Source organism: Thunnus albacares, chromosome 2 (genome assembly GCF_914725855.1).
Source record: "Thunnus albacares chromosome 2, fThuAlb1.1, whole genome shotgun sequence".
Classification (NCBI taxonomy): domain Eukaryota; kingdom Metazoa; phylum Chordata; class Actinopteri; order Scombriformes; family Scombridae; genus Thunnus; species Thunnus albacares.
The window spans coordinates 36,183,305-36,210,912 of record NC_058107.1 but is presented as its reverse complement, the minus strand read 5'-3'; the positions used below and the strand labels follow the sequence as shown (position 1 = coordinate 36,210,912).

Below are 27,608 nucleotides of genomic sequence, written 5' to 3'. Positions count from 1 at the left end.
TGATACTCAACAACTGACTGAACCAACTGTGTGTGGTGTGAGAGAAAATCACAATGTCAGTCAGCATGCACAAACACACACACACGCAATTCAGCCACCACAGTGCCTGAGGCTGTTTGTTTAAATGTTAAATTAGCATGTACGTGTTAGAGAAGATACGAGCTCTGCATTACTAACATCTCAACGATCAACAATCCATGCAGAGAGGCCGCAAATCATCACAAGTAGTCCTGGAAACGCTCTCGGAGAAGATTGTGTTTTACTGACAGTAGAGTCACTGATCACGGTCATTTGCAGCCCTGAGTTTAGTCTGTCAGGCTGTTTGACCGCTCCCCAACAACCTCCACCAATCATGCATCACTGGACGGACCGAGTTACACGTAAGGTTATATAATAATGATGTAAATAAAATGCTGCTATTCAAAGACGACCATAACATTAGATAATAACATTAGATGATAGTAATTGAAAAATACCAAATATTACTCCTAGTATTGCAAGTTTGTTAATATAATGATTATTATTAATAGAATATTGGAATTGTTTATAGTTTTATAAACGATATAGAGAATATTTTAAAATATTTTTGAAGGTATTTGAGCTCGTATGCATGTATGCAGACTCTATGTGGTTTTGTTCCCCACATGATTTATGTCTTTATATATGTGTGACAGATAATAACTCACCTCAGAGTGGCTTTAGGCACAAAGCTACTCGTCACTGTCAGTATCTCATTAAAACAGGCACGGCATGGTAGTTCAGCTGCCTTTAATGAGCTGTTTGGCCGATCGCTGTCACCCTGAGAGCAGGCAGCCATCTATCCGACCGCCCCAAAACGTGAACTGCTCACTCAGCCGAAATGAAGCCTGACAGGAACTTCAAGGGCGCGCAGCAAAGTGCAGTCTCGCCAAAAACACACGCCAGCCACTTTCTCTGACCTTGTACCAGACACTCTGCTGACCCACTCGGCAAAATGCGATGTCGCCTCGCTCTGCAGACATTTTGACCTTTTACAGAACGTTTGAAACAGCAGATCTAGCTTCTTATTTATCAAGCCGGGTGATGAGATTTACAGTGGTCTTTTCTGCTGTTAGAGGACCATATATTGGTAGGTTTTTTCCCTCTTCTTAACAAGTTTCAACTGACTCTTCAGATGAAAGTTTTTGACATTTTGTTGTTTAAAATGCTGCTGTGACTGCACCTCTACTGTCCAAAAGATTTCATACACCATAAAAATCAATTTATGGTATTTGAAGCTTGCTTGAAATACATAAACCATACAGAAAGTAGTTGTACAATAATGCATACTCTTTTTTAAAACTTTTTCTATGTCATTACTGTTTTAGATGTTATATATTTTTCAGTCAACAAATTGCATGTAAAGACCAAACCTCTGTGTAGCTCTGTTGTTGTCCAAAAACTATTAAAAACACGCCAGTGAGCCACACCGCCGCGCTGGATGACATGTTCCTTTATTACTATGAACACACACACTGTAGTTTATTTTGACTCAACACCACACACACCGTCCTGCTGCCAGAAACACTCAAAATGTGGATTCATTTGCCATTAAAATAGTCCCAACAAATGCCTTATTTCCTATTGCTTGATGTTGTTTAATGTTTTCTAAAAACTACAGTGACCAGCTGTTTCAGGAAGTTTCTTTGCCTTTTAATAAAATTTAAAATTGTATATTCTATATATATATATTTTAAAGATTTATGTCTTCAGTAGGAACCAATGGGCTTGGAACTGAGAACCAGAGGCAGAATAAGGAAGTCAGAAACTATTGAGAGACAATAAGACAATAAGAACAATTGAGATGATACATCTAATAGCAAAAAGAGGATGACATAGACGGAGAGAGACTGTGTGTAGAAACATCAGAGCTGCGTGTGTGTGTGTGTATATATGTGAGACAAAGAAACATATACACATGTTATATAGATAGATATAGAGAGATGGAGTCTATGTTTTATTTATCTGTGGTTAAGTGCCTGTGAGAGCTGCAGAAAAGACTATTTCACTGGAACATCCAGAGCAGCCTGTAACCTGCAACATGGCAGACCTGTGTAGTTGTGCAGCTGCTGCTACTGATTTTTTTGTTGTTGTTGTTGGAAACTTTAATTATAGGAATAATAAAATAATATTTTATTTTTTTGATTTTCCGTCAAGACTGGCCAAGAAATCTTTTGGTTCAAATAAACCTGCTACAGGCTTTTTAAACAATGTTTTACATCCTTGATTCATTAATACTTTCTGTGTTCTTTAAGTAATTATTAAAATAGGAAGATATTAATATACACGCATCCTTTATGCAGACCTATATATGTCTTTTATGTCAACTTTTTGTTGTCATGTTGAAGAAAACAAAAACTTTTATGAAAACATAAATATTAAGATGATAAAGAAGAAACTGGACAATATAACTAAAAAAAAAAACACACCAACAAACACAAAAAACCAAAAATAGGCAAAAACAAGAACATACAACATCATTTGTTGACATGAAAACATACACATCCTCTTTACATGAATGAAATAAATACTTTTACTCATCATTGCAGAGACTGAATTTATAATTCATCATCGTTCCTCCTTTGCTAATCTGTTGCTGCCCCCTGCTGCCTCTCGGTTGTAAGTGTTAATTTGCTGACTTGTGTCTTGACTTTATCTGGTAGAAAATAAAGTGCATTTCACCACTGAAGTTCACATGACGTGTTCTATAGATTTAACCCACTTTTACATCCTCTAGAGTTCAAACTCTGAGTTAAACAGTGGTACATGTTGCTATAAACTGCCATCGTTAAAGACCAGACAGTGAGTAATGAAAACTGGGTTTTTATTTTCTCAAAAAATGCAAAAACATTATAAACCAAGACTTTAATAACTAAGCCTATAAAAGAGGTCAATAAAAATACTGAATGCAATATAACAACTAAACACTGCAGCTGATCGGACTGATCAGATGTGCGTTCAGCCCCGACAATATAATATAAAACCCAAGTTTTATATTATATTTGTTTTCTGATTCACCATCTAGTTAAACATCTGTGTTAACTGTCGGCCTGAACAACAAAAGAACCATAAACAACTTTCTTCATTTATGAGAGAGATTTTTTTATGAATAAAATTAACATCAGGGAGAGTCTGTCTGTCAGCAAGAAACACTTTTTAAACATGTTTATGTTCCTGAGCATCGGGTTTGATATGAGTTACATAATTTCCATTTTAGCCTAATAAATAATTTCCAGTGTTCAAAAGAAACCCTGATCATATTCTGGATTATTAAATAATTAATTCACAATCAGAATATCAATAAATACAGACACAAATAATGAATAAATAATATAAATGGATTCTGCCAGTAGAAATGGTTCCTCTGCCTCTGAGCAGGACACAGAATGCAGGTTTTTATTCATTTGCAGGTGTTTGTTATACAGGTAACAGAGGAAACAGCTGCTCTGGCAGTGATAACTGTGTGCTTTTATTAGTATTATCACAGTGCACATGTGTGCAGATACAAACTCCATCAAAAGTTACTCCAGCTGTTAAAGCCGACTGACAGCTGATCCAGCTGTGATCAGCTGCTGCCGTCATCAGAAACGGACGTTGTTTCACATGATGCTACAGAGGAAAAGACGTCTCATTTCTCTAACATTTCTTTGTTTTCTCTCTCATCGCATGGTTGCCTTGCGTCTGTCTGTGCATCCTCAGTGGGAGGGACTGCGACTCAAGTGAGGGAATCATGGATGCACCTAATGACACATGAGGGAACATATAGGTGTAGTGGCTTGTATAAACCAAATAATATACAAGGGGGAAGACAAGATTGTATACCAACTACAACTAAATACAAAGCAAAACGAACTAAACCCGAATCCCCCCATGATATGGCAGCACATGGTGAGTTGGCTCCGGCATTGAAGACTCCTTCAAACACACCTTTTGCACCTTTTGCTCCACCAGTAAAGGATAAAAAATGTCCACCAACAACCACAGTAACTCAAGACAAAGAGACAACTGATTAATATTTCATAAAATTGCCAGTCTAACCCTACAGTGTTTTGAGTGAATTAGGTGAACATCACCATGTGTGGCTGTGGCCATCACAGCCATTAATTGCCTTTTTCTCCTGTTCGGCAAAACATAAATATCAACTTTAAACCAAGAAAAAAGACAAAAAAAACCCTAATTTTGCCACTCATATGATGTTTCTTAATTGGCAGTTTGATTGATGGTTGAAATGCACATTTTTTGTATAATAACTGCAAAGCAATTTATCACAAAGATTATACTGTATACAATTAGTATGTAGTATTGAATTGAGACACAATTTATGCAAATATTTTTCAATTCAAAAGTTTTCCTGCTGGACACCAGATGTCTCCTCCTTCACTGTAAAGTTCATTCTCAGTGTTTGTGCACTGGAGGCTTCAAGTTTCCACATCACACGTGTGTAAGTTGGATAACGATTTTCTTTGTGATGTCACATAATCATGTTCAGACATGTAGTGCACATATTAAACTTATATAAAGTGAGCACAGAGAAACTTCAGCAGATGAATGTGAAAACAAACTGCTCATACATTCATTCTGCACAGAGATGAGAACAACATCCAAGTGGAGTAACAATAAGCAAAACACCTTTTTAGAAGGGGACTTTAAAATGTCATGTGATTTTATTATGTACAAAACAATTTATTACTAAATTTATTACTGGAGTCCAAAGTGGCTCACAATAAGTGTATTCAAACTCAGTAAAAACAAGATCTAGATGTGAAAAACTCAATGTGCAACTCTCCCAAATTAGCTGCTAAAAACACTGCAAGTGGATAGAATCTAACAAGCATTATACAGTCCCTCCAGGAAACTGCAATTCTGCAATCGCAATAATTAACACAATTTCAAGAAAAATCCACAATATTTGCAAGAGCTTGCAATTTTGGAAACTTATAAGCATGCTTTTTATCAAAGGAAGTGATTACATATGACTCTTTGTTGATAGTATTTAAAAAAATTGCATTGTTTTCCTTTGCTTGCAATTTTTCCCCAATTCCCACAATTTTTATGCAGTAAAAGCACATAAAACATTGCACATTCTATCAAATTTTTTGAGAAGAGCTGCTGCAAAATTTTTGGCTGCAATAATCACAGAAAAACTCTGTGAAGTCCTGGATGGATTTCGCAATTCTTGACTTTTATGGACAAGGCTGGGTATTCTCTAGAGGTTCACATCGGTCCACCACAGCCTGGACTTCTCTAATCTGAACGCTGTTGTACGTCCCTATGATGGACATCGTGTGGATCTCTCCATTACTATATGTGCGTCTGAGGCGTGCTGTGAACGGGATGTCAGCTTTGTACTTATACTGCACCATATTAACCATGCAGGCGTGGTTTGGTGGAGCAGTGAGTTCCACAGTGACAGAATCAGTGATGGCCTCCGTCACTGTCTTTTCCCGGGAGAACTGGAATGTCATTGCAGCACTGTACTCAATATCTATAGAGAATAATAAGGGAATACCGGCCGTGATGCTAGTTTCAACACCAAATGTGAAGGAAGAGGTGATGTCCCAGCTGTGCGCCACCTGATATGTCTTTGAGAGGGTATCTGTTTTCACCACTGGGCGGCACTCATAGTTGCTGATGGATGTTTCTTGAATGATCTCTGGAGGATACTTTAAGATATTTGACTCATCAGTGTTGTACCTGACATCATAGATATGCTGGCTGATTACATTCTGATCGAAGGTCAGGACCTGATAGTGGCTGTATGAATACTCTTTTTCCTTCCAAGGCAGGTAGAAAGCTTCATCCTGAGTAACCACCTTCCCAAGTCCATATTTGTTCTTCCCTACATATGTGTCCTCCCCGGGACAGGTTCTGACTGAATTCTGGGGCACTGATCCGTATGAATCATCCTTCCACTCCAGGATCTCAAAGTTGTCTTTGTTCACCAGGATCTCAAAGGGGGAACCGAAATATGCTTTTTTTGCACTGGGATAGTGGCAATAAGGGCCCATGCTGGGGTTATAAAAGCCAGCGTTACACATGTATTTGCAGACATAGTCAATGCGATCAACATATCCATTGTAGATTGAGATGGAATTGTTGGGGAGAGAGTTGTTCCATGTCACCCATTCCAGGATGGTGCCGACGTCAGCAGTGATGGAGGACGACTGAACCCGCCTCTTCTGCCTTAACTTAGCAACACTAAGCAGCGGCAGATCTCTTGGCATCGATCCATTAGTGGTGATATCAGGCCCACCATCTAGATGTGGATTCATTAAGGAGACTGGATAAAAGGAAGGGAAAAGAAACAAGAACAATGTTTGCTTTAATACAAGGATCAGGACGTTTACCTTTAAAATGAGGATTCTTCATGCACATTCCAGGATGAGAGCACTTTAAAACACATCAATTCATTTGAATCAGAAGTAAAATATTCTCCTAGTTAGTACTTAATGTCTCCATTCATCTGGAAAAGCTTATGTTTCCAGGTCAATACTTTTTAACAAAACTGTAAAGTAAATTCAATAAAATTTGGTGGGAAGCTAGGACATTAGCCAAGGTTTAAATGTTTAGCTCTTGGTATGGTTACAGTTCCAGCATTTTGTAAAGAATTTCTTAACATGGTAAGATAATTTTATAGAATATTTTAAACATATATAAACATATTTTGTATCTTATTCCTCAGTGCTGTAGACCTCCGTTGTTAAAAACATGTCAGTGTGCCATACTGCTGCAATGAGTGCATTATGAAGAGTTTGGTCACATTAGTTTGTTTAGAAACGGCTCCAAAGACTAATAACAGTGATCACGTTTTCAGTGTCCAGAGAGTAGTTCTGTGTAAAGCAGCTTGTTGTGCTACATATCCATTGTAGATTGAGACTGCATTGTTGGGGACTTCATACTGTTCTTTGAGAAATTTACAGTGTAGTGAAGCTATAAACAGAACCACGTTCCCGCACATGCTTTATGATAAACATGTCTGCTTGAGTCTTTTTGCCCATTCTCTAAAATTATCTGTTTGTGTTTACCATTTCTGTGCTCTGTGTTGTTCTTGATGTCCAGAGGATTGGCTGAGGACGGAGTCTGCAGAGCCAGCAGGAACAACACTGACAGCTTCATCTGGAGATTAAACACAGAAGGTTATAATACAGTGTTCAAACAATCTTTAAATACAAGTTTGGTGAAGAATTCAGAATCTCAAATGTTAAGTCATCAACAGATTAAACCTGGACTCTCTGAACATGGTAAATTTATTTTTGGAGGAGAAAGAAGAACTAAAATAATGATTAAAATTTAGGAAAATTATAAGTTGATATCAGAAAGAAAACTCCAGGTAGCATTAATAATTCTCAGTGATAGAGATTCACAATTTGACTAATTACAACACAAAAAACAATAAAAAGTACCCACCATTATAGTGTCCATCACCTGATACACCTGATACACCTCCAGTCACCTCCAGGTTTATATACTGTAGCTGCTTCATTGTTGAGTCATTGAACAAACAGTTTTACTTTGTCTTGGCTTAAATTAACCAGTAAACATTAACTGGTCCACTGGTGTGACAGCAGATATCATAAGATGGATGGGTTTATTTGTGTCCAGATAAGATTTAGCTCTCTTTTTTATCAGGTAAAAGGAAATTTCATAGTTCGGCCTGGTAAGTAAAGGGTACATTATTATTTATAACATATAATTATTCTCAGCTTTTGATAGTAGACTGGTTTCTGAAAGCATGTAAATAAGAAATATGGTTTAATTTATTAAGTTAAAGAAATTTAGATTTATATGGACAGATGTCTGCAGGAAAACCAAATGTTCTGGAGTTTTGGAGACTTGCAGGTCATTATTTTACATTTATTTATTTTTATTTTACCTTTATTTTACCAGACAAGACATTAACAACAGTTTCTTATTTACAATGACGGCCTGACAGGTGTCAGAAGACACTTGAAAGGGGAAAGAGGGTAGGGGACAAAAAAACAACAACAAAAAAACAAAAAACAAAGAATGACTAATTATTCAAACAGTAGAAAAACATTTACAAGTATCTTTAGAAATATCCATAAGAAGGCCCATAAAAGCAGTGATTGAAATAAACTTATCCAGTTAAATGTTTTTTGTAACAAATTCCAATCATTAGCAGCAGCAGACTGCAATGACAGCAGGCCAAAGGATGTGTTGGATTTAGGGACATTTACTCTGATGTAAGAGGAAAACTGCCTATTGTACTTGGCCACAAATATTGGCTGCAATAACTGACTTAGATTGAGGGGAGAGTATCCAAGATGCATTACATGCATTTCACAAACCAGATTACTGATGAATACAATTAAGTCAAGAAATCAGATTTCTTATAACAAGGAAGCCACCCTTGGCAAACTTCCTGTTCACCTTTAGCTGTTAGACACCTCCTGTGTCTCACAGCTATCAGACCAGATCATATAAATGGGTAACCTTCAGTCTGCTCTGAACTTGGTTTCTATGAAGCCTGGACTTGGGAGAATATTCAGGATAAATCTCATCTCAAAACATTGCCCTCATATGAAGTGTTCAAGCACATTAAAAAATGTTTCACAAGGAATGTAAATAGTCAAATTTGTTTTTTTTTCATGTCTCTCTGGTTCTGTTTTCTTGTGTTAGATGTGATTGTTGGAATTAAGATCAAAAATGTGTGTTCTTATTGTTGGGTCCCACCAGCTGAACACGTTTCAAGACTCTAAGAAACAAAGAGTCCTTGGTTGCTTGCACCCAAGTGTGAACCCAGGTTAACAAAACTAGAGATACTCCTCTTCTCACTCTCTTTCCCCTCACAGCTGCTGCAGGAGCAACTCTCTGCTAAAATAACTAAGTTATCTAGTGCCAGCAGCTACCACACAAGTCTGCTGGCTGATTTAACAAGCACAGGAGCCACAAAGTAGAGTTAGCTTGCCGCTAACTCTGTAAGGACTGCACAAAGGAGTGACCTGGGCCCTCTGACCTGCATGACTGGAGCACCAACTACCCAGCAAAGCCTGCATCTTTCAGCCTTGGAGCCAAACTCTTCTCAGTCTGACTCATCCATAGAAGCATAAGAGGCAGCACGCCACAAAGCATCTCTTTCTCCAGAGACTTGGTAACAACCGTGCATAGCCTAGTAAAATATAGCATAGCATAGTATGGCTAAGTATAGACTGTTAACTTTGTAGATGTACATGTACTGTTTTGATTTAACGTTGTTCACTGAGTTTTATTGTTGTGATACATTTCCATTGTTAAGCTGTTGAATAGCCATACACGTTACATCCAGTAACTAGGCCTTGCATGCAACTAACCTCTTCCTAACCTGGCACCTTTAGCCTACATGAATTGGAACAGAGAACCAAACAGTTAAGAGTTTCAAAACCTAACTTTGCACAATTTGCTTCTGGCAACACATGTGCTTTTAAGACACCACATGGTCTGGCCTTTTGTCTCTGTGGTTCTCTTTGTCAGCCATATTGTCTGCATGCCATGTGCTCAGTGTGATAGCCAAACCTGTAGCCAAGGCCCAACATTCTGTAACTGTGTGACAGGTCTCCCTTGAGAAAGAGACTATACATCTAAAGAGACTTCCTGGTTAAATAACAGATAAATAAAAACCGAGATGAAGATAATCTGTCGGTGCTGAGCTCTTTGTGTTTAATCTCTTGAACATGAGGCAGAGAATGGTTGAACGTCATCAAAGATTAAATCCATTTGTAAATAGTTCTGTATGTTCCAGATACATTACTTTTAAATGGTAATGAATGAAAATATTCCCCCTTTTCTTTTGATAATCAAGCCAGGTAGGTAAAATAAACATCAGGGATTGTTAACTTATCAAGGAAGTCAGAGGTTATAACAGAAATAAATACACCGCTGAGGGAAACGCCTTTTGTTGAGCAGATCATTCAATTTTGAAGCCACTTCTCTTTATCAACAGGTGTGTCTAATCTTTGAGCTTTTGTTTGTATCTTAAAAGACATTAAACTGTTTTGGTTTCAGTTTGTCAATCTAAATTGTAGAAACAGAAAACCTGCATCAGTTTTACTCCAAACCAAAGTATAGATTATGTTCAGGGGATTAACAAAGTTATTACAGTTTGTCCTCTGGGGAACATGCATGTCTGCACCAAATCTGACGGCAATCCAACCAATAGTTTCTGAGCCATTTCAGTCTAGACCAGAAATGTCAATCTGCTGGTTGTGTTAGACTATAAGTTAAAGAAACATCAAAGTCATGAGGATAAATTGTCAGCGAATCATGAATGAATGTACAAAATTTTATACCAATCCACCTTTACACACAATTTTTTGCACACATGGACATAAAAATGAACAATTATAAAAACTAAATACTGTGAATAAGCCACTATAAGGCCCTTTAGACAGTTAAAGTTTCTATTATTATTTTATGTTTTTGCTGAGGCATTGCACAGTGGCGATGTGAGGCTTCAGTGACATAGTGACCCAATAAAATTAATTCCCAAGTGGCTCATATGAGGCTATGTGGCAGGCACAAATTGCAGTGCTAAAAACAGAGGACCAGTATAACAATATGATAGGATTTTTTTTCAGACAGGCAGGAGGACTAGATTAAACTGACTGCTGTTATACACAGAAACATCTTGGCAACATATTATTTCTCTCAATGTTTGGTAGATACAGAACCATCAAAAATAGTTCAAACACTTTGAAAAATACATACTATGCTGGCAGCGGCCAGTCACATAACATATATTTTAACAGGCTCACACCCTCACAACTTACAGCCTACTCACTCAGTGTTGTACTTGATAGACTGGGTGTGAGCACCTTTTGTTGCAGCTGGATATCCATCCACAGTGAGTGTCTGATTAAGGAGCTGACACGGAAGCAAATAATAGTTTTGATAAAGTGCTTAGATAACAGCAGTTGGTAATAGTGTCTTTATCTAGGCACTTAGAGTGAGGTACAAATTATATCTGGGTGTGGTATCTGAAAATATAAACACAAATAAATAACCATGTATAGTTTGACAAAGATATATCATTCATAACTAAATAATTCCTAAATAATGTGCACCATTAGCACATTAATAGATCTGACAACATCACACATTATATAGATGACCACAAATTTCTTTCTTTTAAACACAGCACTGCCAATATACATGAAATACATTAACCAACAAAGTCAGCTGCAGGACAGGAGTGTTCACCAGTGGGAATTTAAAAAAAAAAGCTTTCAATTTTTGTTAGCTTAGCTATTTCATCCTCCAGTTCTCTCCTTTCTCCTCTGAAATCCGCTTTTGTGTCGAAAAAGCATTTATGGCTCGGTGCTGCCTGAAAAAACCCACTTAAGTAATAGTACATAAGTATTATGAGCTTGATGTAGTTAAAATATTGCAGTAAAAGTACATAAGTATTATGAGCTTGATGTAGTTAAAGTATTGCAGTAAAAGTACATAAGTATTATGAGCTTGATGTAGTTAAAGTATTGCAGTAAAAGTACATAAGTATTATGAGCTTGATGTAGTTAAAGTATTGCAGTAAAAGTAGTGGTTTGGTCCCTCTGACTGATATATTATTATATATGACATCATTAGATTATTAATAGTGAAGCATCAGTGTTAGAGCAGCATGTTACTGTTGTAGCTGCTGGAGGTGGAGCTAGTTTACACTACTTTATATACAGTTAGCTAGTTTAGTCCAGTGGTTCCCAACCTAAGGGTCGGGCCTCTCCGAAGGCTCAGCAGATGAATCTGAGGGGTCGTGAGATGATTAATGGGAGAGGAAAGAAGAAAGTTTTCAGTTTTTGGACTTTTTCTCTAATCTTTGATTTTTGCTGAAATATTGGATCACTTGAACATTTATTGAAATGAAAGCATGTGAGAAGTTTAGAGGGAAAAATCACTATTTGGTGGAGCTGTTAACAACTCATAGACATGTGAAATGTGACCCCGACTACACACTGCTTTTTGTAAGACGTCAAAAGACAAAAAGGTTGGAAACCACTGGTTTCATCTTTAACAATGTGTTGTATTTTAAAAGCTTGTTATATTATCCATTGTGTCAAATCTTCATCTGAAAAGTAACTAAAGCTGTCAAATAAATGTAGTGGAGTAGAAAGTACAATATTTCCCTCTGAAATGTAGAAAGTAGCATCACATGGAAATACTCAAGTAAAGTACAAGTACCTCAAAATTGTACTTAAGTATTTTTACTTAAGTAACTTTTTTAATGCAAGACTTTTACTTAGTTGGATCTGAATACTTCCTCCACTGCACATAAAGTTATTACACTAAAATTGATGCAGTGTAATATAACAGCTCTGCAAAAACATTTCACAAAGTAGAAGTGGTGACAGTTTAGGTTTTAGGTTTTTGATTTAAACTCTTTTAGAGAGGTGTTGATTCAACTTAACTGTCATTTTAGAGGCTGTAGTTTATGGTGCTGTTGAGTTGTACTGCATTAGACTGAGAGGTGTTTCTCATATTTTCGTCTTTTCCATTTATATTAATGAAGTTAAACTAAATATTAAAAACACCAACTAGCCTTTATTGAAGAATTTATATTAAGCATAGATGTTACTGTCCCAACAGTGTTTGTGTCAACATTTGGCAATGATCCTTTTACAATAATTTTGTTTGTTTAAATGGGCAGATTGCCACTGAGGAAGTACAAAGACTTCAATCTGTATTTGTTTTATAGTAATAAGGAAAAATATGTCTTTTATTGCCACTGCTGCCTTACCAGCTTTATTCTTTTATATAGTTAATGTCTGATCTTTATTGTGTCCTCCTGGTCAAGTGTGGAGGTTGTAAGTAACTTCACTTCTTTCTAACTCCACATCCCCTCATTTTTTTTTTTTTTCACTTTCAGATTTCTTCGTAGTCTTCAGCGCCATCCAATGCGGACTCATGTGACATCACTTGATAACGATTAAATCTCATTAACCTGAATCTATCATCTCTTTGTGTTCTTTATCAGTGTCCAATCTTTATGACCTGATCATAAGTTATACAGGATTTTCTGTGAAGGAAGTACAGAGGCTTGTTTACATTTTATTACAGTTGTATAGTGATGGTCATAAGTTACTCTCCAATTACAAGCCCCAAGCTTGCAACACTTAAAGGAAAAATCCAACATTTACATTTGGTAAATCCTCTTGTTCTTTGTTTTCCCCAGAGTCAGATGAGAAGGTGGATGACAGTTTCATCACTTTGCATCCATTAAAGAGGTCCGGGAAATGTTTAGCCTAGCTTAAGGGGAAACTGGTAGCCTAACTTCATCAAAAATGTCACAATGTCCTGAAAAAAATCTGATTACTCTAAAACCACTTAACGTGAAGGTGCTCAGAAAAGAGATTTCCCCTCTTCTCTCAGACAGCTGATAGCTTCTTCCTCTTTTTACTTATAGGTGTTTAGGGGACATTGTTTATGATAATGATCAAATCTCATAAACCTGGATCTACTCATTAAGTTAGAGCAAATTGAAACAAGCAATTTATTATAAGTCTGAGTCACAAGGGTTTAGCTTAGCACAAAGACTAGAAGTGAAAAAGTACACCTTCCAAAAAACTCCAAAATTGTCTGATTTACATGTTATTTCAAATGTGTTGGAATACAAAATGAGCACGTGTGTAAAAAGTTAACAAGGGTTTGTCAAGTGACGTCATTTTATTTAAAAGAGACAAACACTGACTGCTGAGTAATAAAAACAAAACTGATTACTGGTTAAAAGTTAAAAGGACAGCATTACGTCTAGTGTCTCATACAGTCTTATCTCTTTGTGTTCTTTATCAGTGTCCAATGACCTTTTCTGTAAAGGAAAATCCCCCCCCCCTCACACACACACCTTCTCTCGCACACACACTCACACACAAACACTCCTTCTGATTCTCACTCTCTCATCTCATTAGTCCAGTTTGTGTTTAAAGTTGGTGGTCAAAGTGGGAGATCAGACAAAGTAAAACTGCAGTTTGCTGTGTGTAGCCATATAAACCTGGAGCCAACAGGAGGTGGACAGTGTTAAGGTGGATGTGATGGTGAGTACTTGTTTGTTTTATTTTTTACCTCAGTGTATTTTATTGAGAAGGTATTCAATTTGGTGTGAAAATTAGTTTAAACCCACATTTTATGATTTTATTCTCTGACAGTAGATATAGTAATTATCTAAAAGTGATGACAGAAAGCTTATCAGAGGCAATTTGGTCAGTGTCATGAAACCAAATTTGATTTTGAGCTTAATAGTCATTTTATGAAAGAAAAAAAACAAAAGTTAATTAAGCTTTAGGATCTGTTAACTGCCACTCATCAAATTAAAAGGCCACAGTTAGCAGTACATTTCTCAGATTAACATAGATTTATCTGTAGATACTTCTCAACCCCTAACTAATTGATAAAAATAAGTCCAGAAGGGGAGCATGCTATGGAAAGTATGCTGATCAGCAAAATACCTACAGTATTTTTGCAGTCAAGTCTTTCTTTTCATAAACATTGTTTTGGGGATTTCCCTGAAAATCACAAGACTGAAATATTGGGAGTGATCCTTCTGGATCATTAAAATTCATTGAATATGCTTTTGGTTATGGCAATCAAATGTTTTACTGTTAACTTCATAATGCAATTTTAATCCATCCCCTTTTCATTTTTTTGACATCAGTTTCGTCAATTTGTCTTTTTTTGTTCCAGTTCTGCAACTATAATCCACCTTTCCTTACTGTTTTCATAAATTTAGATGACAAAGTAACATGCACACTGACTCCACCTGATACCACATATGGCCTGTCAGTGTACATGTGTATATGCTGTATGTGTGGGGTAACCATTGTTAAACCATTGTAATGGCATAATTTTATTTATCTAATATTGTTTAATGGCCTTGCACCTAAAATTTATACTGCTTGCATAATTACAATTACTCCTTTCTAATTTTTCCTGAAACTAAAATTACGTTGCAGCTTTTTCCTCGATTCTTCCTGAAAATGTATTCTCCCATGCACATTGAGACCAAAATTGAAGCAGAGGAACATTATATAGTCTTTCTAATTACAGTAAAAGTCTTTATTCAATTAAATTCAAGACAACTTTATTTATCCCTGTTAAGTCAGTTGTATGCAGTATCTCATTAGCTTGACACATGAGCTGCTAAATTCTTCACCGATGTTAATTTAATGATTTACTGACAATAATTGTGTTCTGTGTTTGATCTCCAGATGAAGCTGTTTTTGCTGTTGGTCCTACCAGCTCTGTCCTCAGCCAGTTTTCTTGACATTGTCAATGGCACAGAGCAAAGAAATGGTAATTATTGATTATTCATTTCTCTTGTTGCTATGTTAATTATTTGTTTATTATATCAGTTTATTTGTCAGCGGCAATGCAATTCATCAACAGAAAAAAGGCTGATTGAATTTTGAAGGCAAATTTTCATCTGTGTTTCTGGCAAAATGTTTAAAGGGCATCTTAAAAAATAAAATGAAACAACATATCTTATGAAGTTAACTAATACAAACAAACATAATAACAAATATCATGCACAAGACTCTACAGTACAGGACATGTGGACCAATAAAAAATACCACACATTGTGTAAAACACATGGCAGTTTTTCAGAATCCAAATTGAGGAAGGACAAATGAAGAAGAAAACATAAAAAAAACATAAAAAATAAAATCAGACAAGGAAAGAAATAGCAGAGGACTGATCAAGACAATAAACAAGACAAGGTGACAAGAAATGTTTACATTTCACATATTCATTAATTATTATAACTATTATTATTATCTCTCCATATAGCCTCTGGCTACTGCAAAAAATACTTCCTGGGTCACAGTACAAGTGCCAGTGGTTGGGAATCACTATCCTAACTGATACTTCATTTTGGTTAAGTTGGGACAAGAAAACAAGAGTCTACAGCAATTCTAGCAGCTCTATGAGGCTGTATTGTAATTTTTTTTTTTTACCATATTAACCATTAGTTTGGCATGTTAGCATGGTAACACTTGCTAATTAGCATAAACACAAAATACATGGGAATGTCATTCGTTTTGCAGGCATTTGAGTAAAATGTCTATTTGATGGATGGACATGAAATTTGGTGCACACATTCATGTCCCCTTCAGGATGAAATGTAATAACTTTGGTGATCCTCTGACTTTTCATCTAGTGACATCATCAGGTTAAACTTTCAGTTTGTCCAATCAGCATGTTAGCATACTCAGTCTTGTTTAGAGAGAATGGCCTCAAAATGTTCTGCTTGCTTTGGATTGTCAGAATTGTGCTTGATTTTGAAGTGATTACATCAAATAATAAAAAAACATAGAACAGAATAGAATAGAATCAAATAGAACAGAACTTTAATGTCCCACTATGTTTTCCTTTGTCTTACCATTAAAAACAACAACAATAAACAATGATGACAATAAAAACAAAGACACATAGAAGGTCAAACATCAGCAGTACAGCAATATACTGTATGTGCAACAGTTATCCAGTTGTTTAATGAGATGCCCTTACCTGGGCATATTCTAGTGCTGTTTGTTCATTATATTCACTGCATTTGGTACAAAGGACACTTATATATCTTTATGTTAACCAGAGGTGACCTATAATGTCGTCCAGAAGGTATTAACTCAAATTAAGAATAGAGGGAATGTTCAGTGTTATTAATATTAGAAAGAGCTTGACCGTACATAACAGTATTATACAGAGCATCTAATGATCTGAATGAATGCTGGCAAACTACAAATTTCCCAGCTGGTTTTACAACCCTGAACATTTTCAGACTTGTAGTAACATGGTACAAATTTCTTTTATACAGTGTCAATACTGGACCCTGATCTAGGGGAAAGGGTTCCTGAAATCAACGCTAACGATTCGATTACAGCTGATGAAGCCCTTCTTCTTCCTCCTGTGGAGCTGAGGAACAGGCAACGTTTGCGTACGTCCTTCAAGTTTGAAAGCCCCAGCCTGGAGTGGCAGACCTGGCGTGGCTCTCTACCCAACGGATCCGTTTCAATTTACAATCATTACACATATCGCTATGATTACGTCTGCAAATACAGGTGTGAAGCTGGCTTCTACAACCCCCAAATGGGTCCTTACTGCCGCTTCCCCTTTGCAACACGAGTGTACCGTTGTGCTACGTTTGAGGTCCTGGTGAACAGGGATAACTTTGAGTTTCTAGAGTGGATGTCGGGTTCCTATGGTTCAGTGCCCCAGAATTCAATAGGGACCTGCTCCGGAGGCGACAAATACGTCGGCATGAACAAGTATGGGCTCGGAAAGGTGGATACTACGCACGGGGCATTCTACCTTCCCTGGAAAGGTAAAGAGTATTGGTACAGAAGTTGGTACCAGGTCCTGACCATCAATAAGGGTGTGATGAGTGAGGTCATTTCTGATGTCAAGTATAAAACTGATAAAATGAAAATCTTCCATTATCCTCCAGAGACCATGCGCATCTCGACCATCACCAACCATGCATGCAGTTCAGTAGTGAAAACAGTTATGCTCTCAAAGACAGATATGGTGGAGCATCGGTGGGACACAGGTTTTGCCCACACATTGGGCGTCACAAGCTCCTTCACCACTGAAATACCCATTATTGGTTTTGAAACGTCAATTTCATTTAGTGTTGAGACAACATTGGATTTCTCACAAGGAACATCCATAACAGAGGAAAACTCCCACTCTGTTTCTGTGCAGTTCAATGTTCCATCTAACCATGTCTGCAGAGCCCGTATGGTGGGATATAAGAACAAGGCAGACATCCCCTTTACAGCTCGACTTACACGCACCAACCACAATGGGAAGACCCACTCGACAACCATTAATGGGACGTACTATGGTGTCCAGATTGGAGAAGTCCATGCCATGGTGGATCGCTGTAGACCTGTACCAGATGCCAGCCCTTGCCGCTGAAAGACTAACCATGGGCATCCTGGTAGCCAAGTGCAGTGGATCCCCATGTAGGTGTTACATCTCAAGAAAATCAGAGCTGAATATCAAGAGGAACTAGAAAAAAAACCCATTTCCCCAGCAAAATTTCTTCTAATTTTTGACATTTCTCTAGGGAATTGTTGGATAATTTTACCTCATGAGGTTTAACTGATCACAACCAGGGGCCTTTGTTTTAAAGTTCAACTGAAATTAAACTGCCTTTTTATTTGTCTACTGCACAGTCCCTCCAGGTAATTGCAATTTTGCGACTGCAATAATTAACACAAATTCAAGAAATCTCTGCAATATTTGCGAGAGCTTGCAATGTTGATAAATTACCGCAACTTTTCTGCATGAAATGGCCAAATCAACAGACCACTTGTGATTTGGATTAATTATGTCATTTGGAGTCGTGGTAACTTGCGTCATCACGGCACGCTTTCAGCAAGGATTCAGGTGACAGATGGACAAATCTCATATGCCAACTAAAATTATGCCATAAATCAAGCAAAACAAGTCCCAAATGTTCCCAAATGAGGTTTGCATTCAGTTTGTCAGAAGACACCAAAGATGGACATAATTTACCTCAAACATGAAAATGGGAAAATTGGAGATAAAACATATTTTTATGTTAATGGGTTTATTTTAATGGAATTACTGACTGATTTTATGCACAATAAAAAAACTCATTAGAGATGCTGTCAATAAATACACTGTATATGATCAAGTTCTTTTCAATTTCTGTTTTTACAAGTGAATATTTACCTGTGTTAATTGGGTTTTTGACTGTTATTACATGATTATGTAAAGCAGCTTCACAGTTGACATGACATTTCAGAAATTCTGGGTTTAAACAAATACACCAACTCAATTTTTAATTCTGTTATCTTACATGGTGTAACTTGAACTGTTCATACTGTAGGGTTTTTTTTTGTTTGTTTGTCTGTTTGTTTAATTTTTGATTGTCTGTTGACAGAATTATTGAAAATAAAGATTAACAGTGAAAATAGTATTCATGATGGAGAATGATGTTTGAAATTAAGAGGGATTAATCAAATTTAATAAAGACATTGATACAAATAAAAAAAAGTCTTACATCCTGTCTTCTTTCACCCAATTTGACCTAATGGTTTCAGTCGGTCAAGGTCAGCACCAAGTGGAAGTGAAAGTACATCATTTCAATGTCAATCATTATACCAGAGCACAAATTATACTACGTTTAATAAACTGTAAACAATGTAGATGCTAGTCAAGGAGTGATGAAAGGTTCACTGAGCTGAAATATTCAATAATTCCAGTTGATGGCACTGAAAGATCACTAATTGCTCACCACACATTCTAGCAAAATGAGATGGCTTTATGAATAATCCCCAGCTCATTATGCACTATTGCAGATTCTTTTATTCAATATAAATATATAAATACTATCAGTTAAAGTATTAACATAAACTTAATATGTATGCTTATAAATAAACATTTGTGTTTTTTAGCTGATTATAATAAAATGGATGCTTGTTTCACTGTGTATACAAACATTACTGATATAAACAAACCTTGCCCCAGCATCAGAAAACAATGATAGCTTTATTTTTATTGTCTTTATTTTTACTCTACAGAAAGTACTGTCAGTTTTAAAATTTATAGCAGGTTTCTATCTTCCCTGGATCATGGATTGTTATTTAGTTAGAAACTTTACTGTCCACACTGTAAAAAAAAAAAGTTATTTCACAGAAATGTACTGTATTATTTTATAGTTTTTTGTTTTTTCTACATTAAGTGTAAATGCCATAAAAACACAGTAAAAATATTCACCATAAAATAAAGGCTGTAATCTGTAAATTAAAATGGAATATTATAGTTTTTTAAACAGGATTTTTCAATTACTTAATGGTCTTGAATGTTACGTTACATTGAATTCTATGTAAAAAATACAAATAATACACATCCTATTACTGAATGTAAAATTAAGGCAACTTTCTGTTTTTTTACTTTAAATTTAATGTAAAAAAAAGTTTTAAAAAAGTTTAAATCCAATTTATCCTTAAGACTGCCCCATCAAAGCACAAATTTCTGGATGTAAAACACAAAAAAATTATGTAAAGTTATATTCAAATTATCCTCCTTTAACACCCATTAATGGTATCTTGAGAGTTTTAGGCTTTAATTGTATGTGATTATCTCATCTATTTACAGTAAATTCCTGGTAAAAATATTGGTTTGATACTGTACAAAAAATAGGATCATGTGAAAATGGCATACAAAAACATAATTTCAATAATCATTACTTCATATAAACATTATTTGAAAGTAATTACATGCAACTGTCTACAGACTTTTCCAATTAATGTATGAGATTTACTGTATATAAATAGTATTTGACAGTAATTACAAGCAACTATCCAACATATCTGTCTGACACTCTTCTTCAGAGGGATATTTCTTATATATTGTGTGAACACTGCCATCATTCTTCAGAACCTGCCACTTATAGGGTGCTTGAGGCTACAAAGAGCTATAGTATTTAGGTCTTGATGCACAACATATTGGTGTTGGGGCTACATATCAAATCAAATGGTGATAAAAATGTATGTTTGTTGTATCCTAGGTTCCATCCTAATGCTGAGGAAAGCCTAGGGCTGAAACCCTTTTTTGCTTCTGTGCATCATTAGAAAAGTGACATACACTTATTTGTGAGGGCTGACAACTTCATTTGTTTTTTGTTTTTTTTGTGAGATGCTGCCATGACAGTGTTTTTTGTTATCATACATATTGACATGTGCGACACATGCTTATTTTAAAAAAGATAAGTAAATCCATAATAAGTAAGCTGTAAATCCACCTTAAAAATATTGGAAGCTGTCTCCCAATACATTATGTTAGACCACAACTTGAAATTGCATATGTAGCATCCATGCGTTTTTTTCTTGTGAAGGTGTCATTTGTAGATTTAGTTTTTCTTCTCTAAACATTAAGACCCAAAGTGAGTCACAGTCAGTCTATGTTCAACAAAATTCAAGGCCCTCATTGCAGTCCTGCTGCTCCCTCTAATCATTAGGTCACTCCAACATTTCCACAGGTGATAGGGCCCAAAAAGCAAAAAGCAGAGATAATATGAGGTGAATAAAGAGGGATCTCAATATGAGTAAAGCTCAATAAATTCAATAAAGTTCAATAAATATTTGTCAGAGGTTGGGGACTCAAGTTGCATGAGTCGCGACTTGGTTGACTAACACTTATAAGACTCGACTTGACTTTGACTTGAGGCAGATGATTCGAAAAGACTTGACAGTTTTTATTTAGCTGAATCGGTGTCTTCTAGTGAAGTGTGTGCAACCCAGGCTTTGAAGACAGTGTCTAGCAAGACCTAGAAAACAATGTAAGACAGTATTGAGCTCAAAGCTTGTTGAAAGCATTTTCCCATACCTGTGCTGATTTTCTAATTTTGTAGCTTTAGGATTTTCTAATTTTGTAGCTTTATTCTATGGTAAACTTTCATATCTGAAACATAAAATGTACCTGTATACTAGGCTTGGGCAATGTCTACAGAATTAATTTGTAAAGCAAGCAGTAAAAGGTAATTTTATGATATATTCTCGTTATTAAACATCTTGAAATCTCATACATCTCAAATGGGGATCTGTATTAAATAGATTGCACAATATTGTAAAATTTCAGTAGAAAAATGTATATATTTATTCAGTGTCAAAGTTGATATAAAGGTATTTTTACATAGACCTTCTGGTTTTTGTACATTCAGAACTCCATATATTAATGTGAAATGTCTGTAGATATACTGGGGAGTTGCTTGCAATTACTGTCACATAATGTTTATATAAAGTAAACCCTATACATTTATGGGAAAAGCTTGTAAATATATTGGAGAGTTGATTTTAATTACTGTCAAAAATGTTTATATAATGTATACTCTATACATTTATGGGAAAAGCCTGTAAATATATTGGAGAGCTGCTTGTAATTACTGTTAAATAATTATATAAAGTTAACCTCATACATTAATGGGGAAATGTATGTAGATATATTTGATAGTTGCTTTTAAATACTATCAAATAATGTTTATATAAAGTAATGATTATTAAAATTATGTTTCTGTAAACTATTATCACATGATCTTATTTTTTGTACAGTATAAAACCAGACATTTACCAGGGATCTACTGTAAATAGATTGGATAATCACATAAAATAAAAGCTTAAAGCTCTCAAGATACCGTTAATGGGTGTTAAAGGAGGGTAATTTGAATGTAATTTTACATAATCTTTCTGTGTTTTATATCCAGAAATCTGTACTTTGATGGGGAGTTCTTGTGGATGGATTGGATAATCCTATGAATTTACCAAAGATTACTGTTTGATTGCAGTTTGATTGATGGTTGAAATCATTGAAGTATGCAGTTTTTTTTGTATAATAACAACAAAGCAATTTATAAAGAAGATTATACTGTACACAATTAGCATGTAGTATTGAATTGAAACACAACTTATTTAAAAATTTCTCAATTCAAAAGTTTAACTGCTGGACACAAGATATTTCCTCCATCACTGTAAAGTCCATTGTCAGTGTTTGTGCACTGTAGGCTGCAAGTTTCCACATCACACTTGTGTAAGTTGCATACTGGACCACGATTTTCTTTGTGATGTCACATAATCATGTTCAGACATACAGTGCATGTGTTAAACTTATATAAGATTTAAGGTGAGCACAGAGAAACTTTCCTCCTTCAGCAGATGAATGTGAAAACAAACTGCTCATGCATTCATTCTGCACAGAAAAGAGAACAACATCCAAGTGGAGTAACAATAAGCAAAACACCTTTTTAATGGAGGGGGACTTTAAAATGCCATGTGATTTTATTATGTACAAATCCATTTATCATTAAGGCATGAAATAAAAAGGCATATATTTATATTCATATTATATTCATTCATTTTACTTGAGTCCAAAGTGGTTTACAATAAGTGTATACAAACTCAACAAGGAACGAGATCTAGATGTGAAAAATTGTCGCATTTCATGTCGTGGTAATTTATGGCATTACAGTACATTCAGCAAGGATCAGCAGCATGCATTCTGGTGGAAGTTGAACAATTGTCACCTGCCAACAAGAATGATGCCAAAGACCATGTAAAACAATTCCCAAATGTTCCCAAATGAGGTTTGCATTAAGAAAAATACAAGTTCTCAGACAGCAGAGATGGACATAATCTACCTCTTTGGAAATTAAACTGTATTTTTATGTTAATGAGCTCATTTTAATGGCATTGTTGACTGAGTTTATTTGGTGCTAATGTTGAGGTGAAAGTTTATTTAATAAAGGCTTATAAATGGAACTCAAATACAGTATTTTCTTTTTTATATAACTTTGAGCCCATGGTTCTCATATTCAGAAAGTAATTTAAAAATAGCACTGAATTGACTTTCATGGACAAGGTGTGGAGTTTAGAGGTTCACATCGGTCCACCACGGCGTGGACTTCTCCAATCTGAACGCTGTTGTACGTCCCTGAGATGGACATCGTGTGGATCTCTCCATTACTGTAAATGCGTCTGAGGCGTGCTGTGAATGGGATGTCAGCTTTGTACTTATACTGCACCATAGTAACCATACAGGCGTGGTTTGGTGGAGCAGTGAGCTCCACAGAGACAGAATCAGTGATGGCCTCCATCACCGTTTTTTCCCGGGAAAACATGAATGTCTCCTCGGTGCTGAACTCAATGCCTACAGAGAATAATGAGGGAATCCTGGCCTTGATGCTAGTTTTAACACCAAATGTGATGGAAGAGGTGATGTCCCACCTGTACTCCACCTGATATGTCTTTGAGAGGGTATCCGTTTTCACCACTGGGTGGCACTCATAGTTGCTAATGGTTGTTTTGCGCATGATCTCTGGGGGATACTTTAAGATCTTAGACTCATCAGTGTTGTACCTGACATCGTAGATATGCTGGCTGATTACATTCTGATTGATGGTCAGGACCTGGTAGTAGTTGTACCAATACTCATACCCCTTCCAAGGCAGGTAGAAAGCTTTATCCTGAGTAACCACCTTCCCAAGTCCATATTTGTTCTTCCCTACATATGTGTCCTCCCCGGGACAGGTTCTGACTGAATTTTGGGGCACTGATCCGTACGAATCATCCTTCCACTCCAGGATCTCAAAATTGTCTTCGTTCACCAGGATCTCAAAGGGGGAACCAGAATATTCTTTTTCTGCACTGGGATAGTGGCAATAAGGGCCCATGCTGGGGTTATAAAAGCCAGCGTTACACATGTATTTGCAGACATAGTCAATGCGATCAACATATCCATTGTAGATTGAGATGGCATTGTTGGGGAGATAGTTGTTCCACGTCACCCATTCCAGGGTGGTGCCGACGTCAGCAGTGATGGAGGACGACTGAACCCACCTCCTCTGCGTTAACTTAGCAACACTAAGCAGCGGCAGATCTCTTGGCATCGATCCATTAGCTGTGATTTCAGGCCCGCCATCTAGATGTGGATTCATTAAGGAGACTGGATGAAAGGAAGGGAAAAGAGACAAAAACAATGTTTTCTTTAATACAAGGATCAGGACGTTTACCTTTAAAATGAGGATTCTTCATGCACATTCCAGGATGAAAGCACTTTAAAACACATCAATTCATTAGAATCAGAAGTAAAATATTCTTCTAGTTAGTACTTAATGTCTCCATTCATCTGGAAAAGTTTATGTGTCCAGGTCAATACTTTTAACAAAACTGTAAACTAAATTCAATAAAATTTGTTGGTACGCTAGGTCATAAGCCAAGGTTTAAATGTTTAGTTCTTTGTGTGGTTACAGTTCCAAGAATTTCTTAACATGGTAAGATATTTTTATAGAATATTTTAAACACATATCTTGTATCTTATTCCTCCGTGCCGTAGACCTCCGTTGTTAAAAACATGTCAATGAGCCACACCGCTGCAATGGGTGCATTATGAAGAGTTATATCATAACCTTTTGACTTTGTACCGAAGTTCTTTGAGAAATTTACAGTGTAGTGAAGCTGTAAACAGAACCATGTTCCTGCACATACTCAGTTTGGCTAAAAACATGAGATTTGTTGACAATAAGAGAGAAAGCCTTATCTTTTAAGTAGCCAAGCTGTTGGATGGAGTGTGTTTGCTTTTCTGATTCAATTGTTGAGTAAATGTAACAGTCATCTATAGTTAGAGTCAAAGCTTAGTGCAGAAAGCAAGAACATATAGTATGTAAGCAGAAGTCCTTAGTAGAGGTGTGCCTGAATCCAAATACGATATTCGGCAAAGCACAAATAGTGGGTTTTTTACAAACATTTATTTCTTAGAAATATTTTGAAATTATTTGTTTTCGGGAAGAAAAAAAAACATGCACATTTCCTTATTTGAACATCACTCCCAGAGTTGGGGGTGTTCCCCGGAGATAAAGCTGAGCTACTGACACACGCAAAGTGGTCTCAAGGGACTCTCCGTAACCTGTTGTTCCCCTTCTCCTTTCCATAAAGTTAGGTTGTAAAAAATAGGCAATAAATGAAAAGTGCAAAGCAAGAATTGCCTTTGAAGTTCCTCCCTACACATTACACGGTGTGCTGTCTCTGTGCTATGGGTGTAAAGATAAGTAGAGGTCTGGCTGCACATTTGCGATGCACTTGGTTTAATGTCAGTAGCGCAGTCGGGAATCTGAGAAACTCAAGTTTGAGACCCAGTGCGGGGACCTCCTTTTTAAGATAGTTTATTCATAAACACTTATTTTAACACTTTATTATCCTAAAATTAAAAGCGTAATAAAAACAAAAACTGTGTTTTTACACTTTTTTACACTTTTATTTGAATACAAACACAAATACAAATAATTTTGCTGCCTCAACAAATATAGATACAAATACAAATACTGGGCTCTCTGCACATCCCTAGTCCTTAATGCCTGTAGCCAAACCAAGGTAAATAATCATCAGCCGCCAATGGTGATTTGATAGTTATTGTTAAATAACTATTATAATTAATATTAGTTAAATGGGAAATCAAGTTTTGTTTGTGGCATGATTGAAGTGGTCCTCTAAAAACCAAGAGCAGAGCTGCAACACCAACACTGTAAACCCTTCTGAAGGGGTTTCCATATGATTTATTGCTCTATAAGGCATTTAATCAATCCCTCCAGGAAATTGCGATTTTGTGCTCGCAGTAATTAACAAAATTCAACTGTCCCAAATAAACTGCTAAAACCGTGCAAGTGCATAGAATCTAATTAAGGATTAGAAGTCCCTCCAAGAAACTGCAGTTTTACACCAGTTCAAGAAATCTCTACAATATTTGAGAGAGCTTGTAATTTTACAAACAATTACAGCAATCGCAACTTTTCTGCATGAAATGGCCAAATCAACAGACCGCTTGTGATTTGGACCAATTGTCACATTTCATGTTGTGGTAAGTTACGTCATCACAGCACATTTATCAAGGATTCAGATGTGCATTCTGGTGGAAGATGGACAAATCTCACTTGCCAACAAAAATGACCATAGACCGAGCAACACAATTCCCAGGTGAGGTTTGCATTCATTTAGTCAGAAGAAAACAAGTTGATGTTGTTCAGCAAAGATGGACATAATCTATCTTAAACATACAAATGGGAATTTAGGAAGTGAATCTATATTTTTATGTTAATAGATTTATTTTAATGACACTATTGACTGATTTTCCTTGGTGCTAATGTTAAGGTGAAAGTTTATTTAATAAAGGCTTATATATGTAACATGGTACAGTGTTTTCTTTTTTATATAACTTTGAGCCCATGGTTCTCATGTTCAGAAAATACATTTTAAAATTAGCGCTGAAATATAGTTGTTCCTGTGACTCTTCATTAGTAGAAGAAAAACAGAAATCACCTTATTTTCCTTTGCTAGTAATTTTTCCCAATTCCCACAATTTTACCTTTACCAAAAAACATTGCACATTTTTGGGAAAAGCCATTGTAAAATCAAGCATTTCTGGCTGCAATAATCACAAAAAACTCCATTTTTACCATTGCTGTGCTCTGTGGTGTTCTTGATGTCCAGAGGATTGGCTGAAGACAGAGTCTGCAGAGCCAGCAGGAACAACACTGACAGCTTAATCTGGAGATTAAACATAGAACTTAATCACTGGTAGGTTATGATACAGTGTTAAACAACCTTTAAATACAAGCTTGGTGAATAATTCATTATCTCAAACCTGGACTCTCTGAACATGGTAAATTTATTTTTGGAGGAGAAAGAAGAACTAAAATAATGATTAAAATTTAGGAAAATTATAAGTTGATATCAGAAAGAAAACTCAGAGCAGCATTCATAATTTTCAGTGATATAGATTCACAATTTGACTAATAACAACACAAAATACAATAAAAAGTATTCACCATCATAGTGTCCATCAGTTGATCCACCTCCAGTCACCTCCAGGTTTATATACTGTAGCTGCTTCATGGTTGAGTCATTGGACAAACAGTTTCACTTTTTGGCACTGCAATTGACCAGTAAACATTAACTGGTCCACTGGTGTGAGAGTAGATATCATAAGATGGATGTGGTCTGGTGAGTAAAGGGAAATTATTATATATATATATAACTTAATAACTTAATAAAGGAAACCATATTTCTTACTTACATGCTTTCAGAAACCAG

At 36.1% G+C, this 27,608-nt stretch overlaps 2 protein-coding genes across 3 annotated transcripts; one reads left to right on the top strand and one right to left on the bottom strand.

The window, feature by feature from the left end:
• Positions 1-5,186: 5,186 nt before the first annotated feature.
• On the bottom strand, positions 5,187-27,523 carry LOC122968105 (natterin-3-like). Of its 2 annotated transcripts, XM_044333057.1 has the most exons (4): positions 27,344-27,523; positions 26,972-27,062; positions 23,649-24,468; positions 5,187-5,478 (listed from the first exon to the last, which is right to left on the bottom strand). In XM_044333057.1, exons 1-4 carry the CDS (start codon positions 27,356-27,358, stop codon positions 5,202-5,204), a joined length of 1,203 nt encoding a protein of 400 aa, XP_044188992.1. In that variant the 5' UTR covers positions 27,359-27,523; the 3' UTR covers positions 5,187-5,201. The 2 variants fall into 2 exon arrangements, with proteins under 2 accessions (XP_044188992.1, XP_044189003.1); XM_044333068.1 differs by lacking the exon at positions 5,187-5,478 and having other exon boundaries at positions 22,745-24,468; positions 27,344-27,522.
• Positions 13,933-19,000, top strand: LOC122968110 (natterin-3-like). The gene is made up of 3 exons (XM_044333083.1): positions 13,933-14,042; positions 15,213-15,297; positions 16,817-19,000. Exons 1-3 carry the CDS (start codon positions 14,040-14,042, stop codon positions 17,917-17,919), a joined length of 1,191 nt encoding a protein of 396 aa, XP_044189018.1. The 5' UTR covers positions 13,933-14,039; the 3' UTR covers positions 17,920-19,000.
• Positions 27,524-27,608: the final 85 nt, after the last annotated feature.

What these genes read in the sequence shown, in the direction of transcription:
- LOC122968105 (XM_044333057.1), bottom strand. An exon ending in CACCACAGAGCACAGCAATG is followed by an intron (nt 24,469 to 26,971) that starts GTAAAAATGGAG and finishes CCTTTCATCCAG; the next exon opens with TCTCCTTAATGAATCCACAT. An exon ending in GAGTTCAGCACCGAGGAGAC is followed by an intron (nt 5,479 to 23,648) that starts ATTCATGTTTTC and finishes TGCTGCAATGAC; the next exon opens with ATTCCAGTTCTCCCGGGAAA.
- LOC122968110 (XM_044333083.1), top strand. An exon ending in TGGCACAGAGCAAAGAAATG is followed by an intron (nt 15,298 to 16,816) that starts GTAATTATTGAT and finishes TCTTTTATACAG; the next exon opens with TGTCAATACTGGACCCTGAT.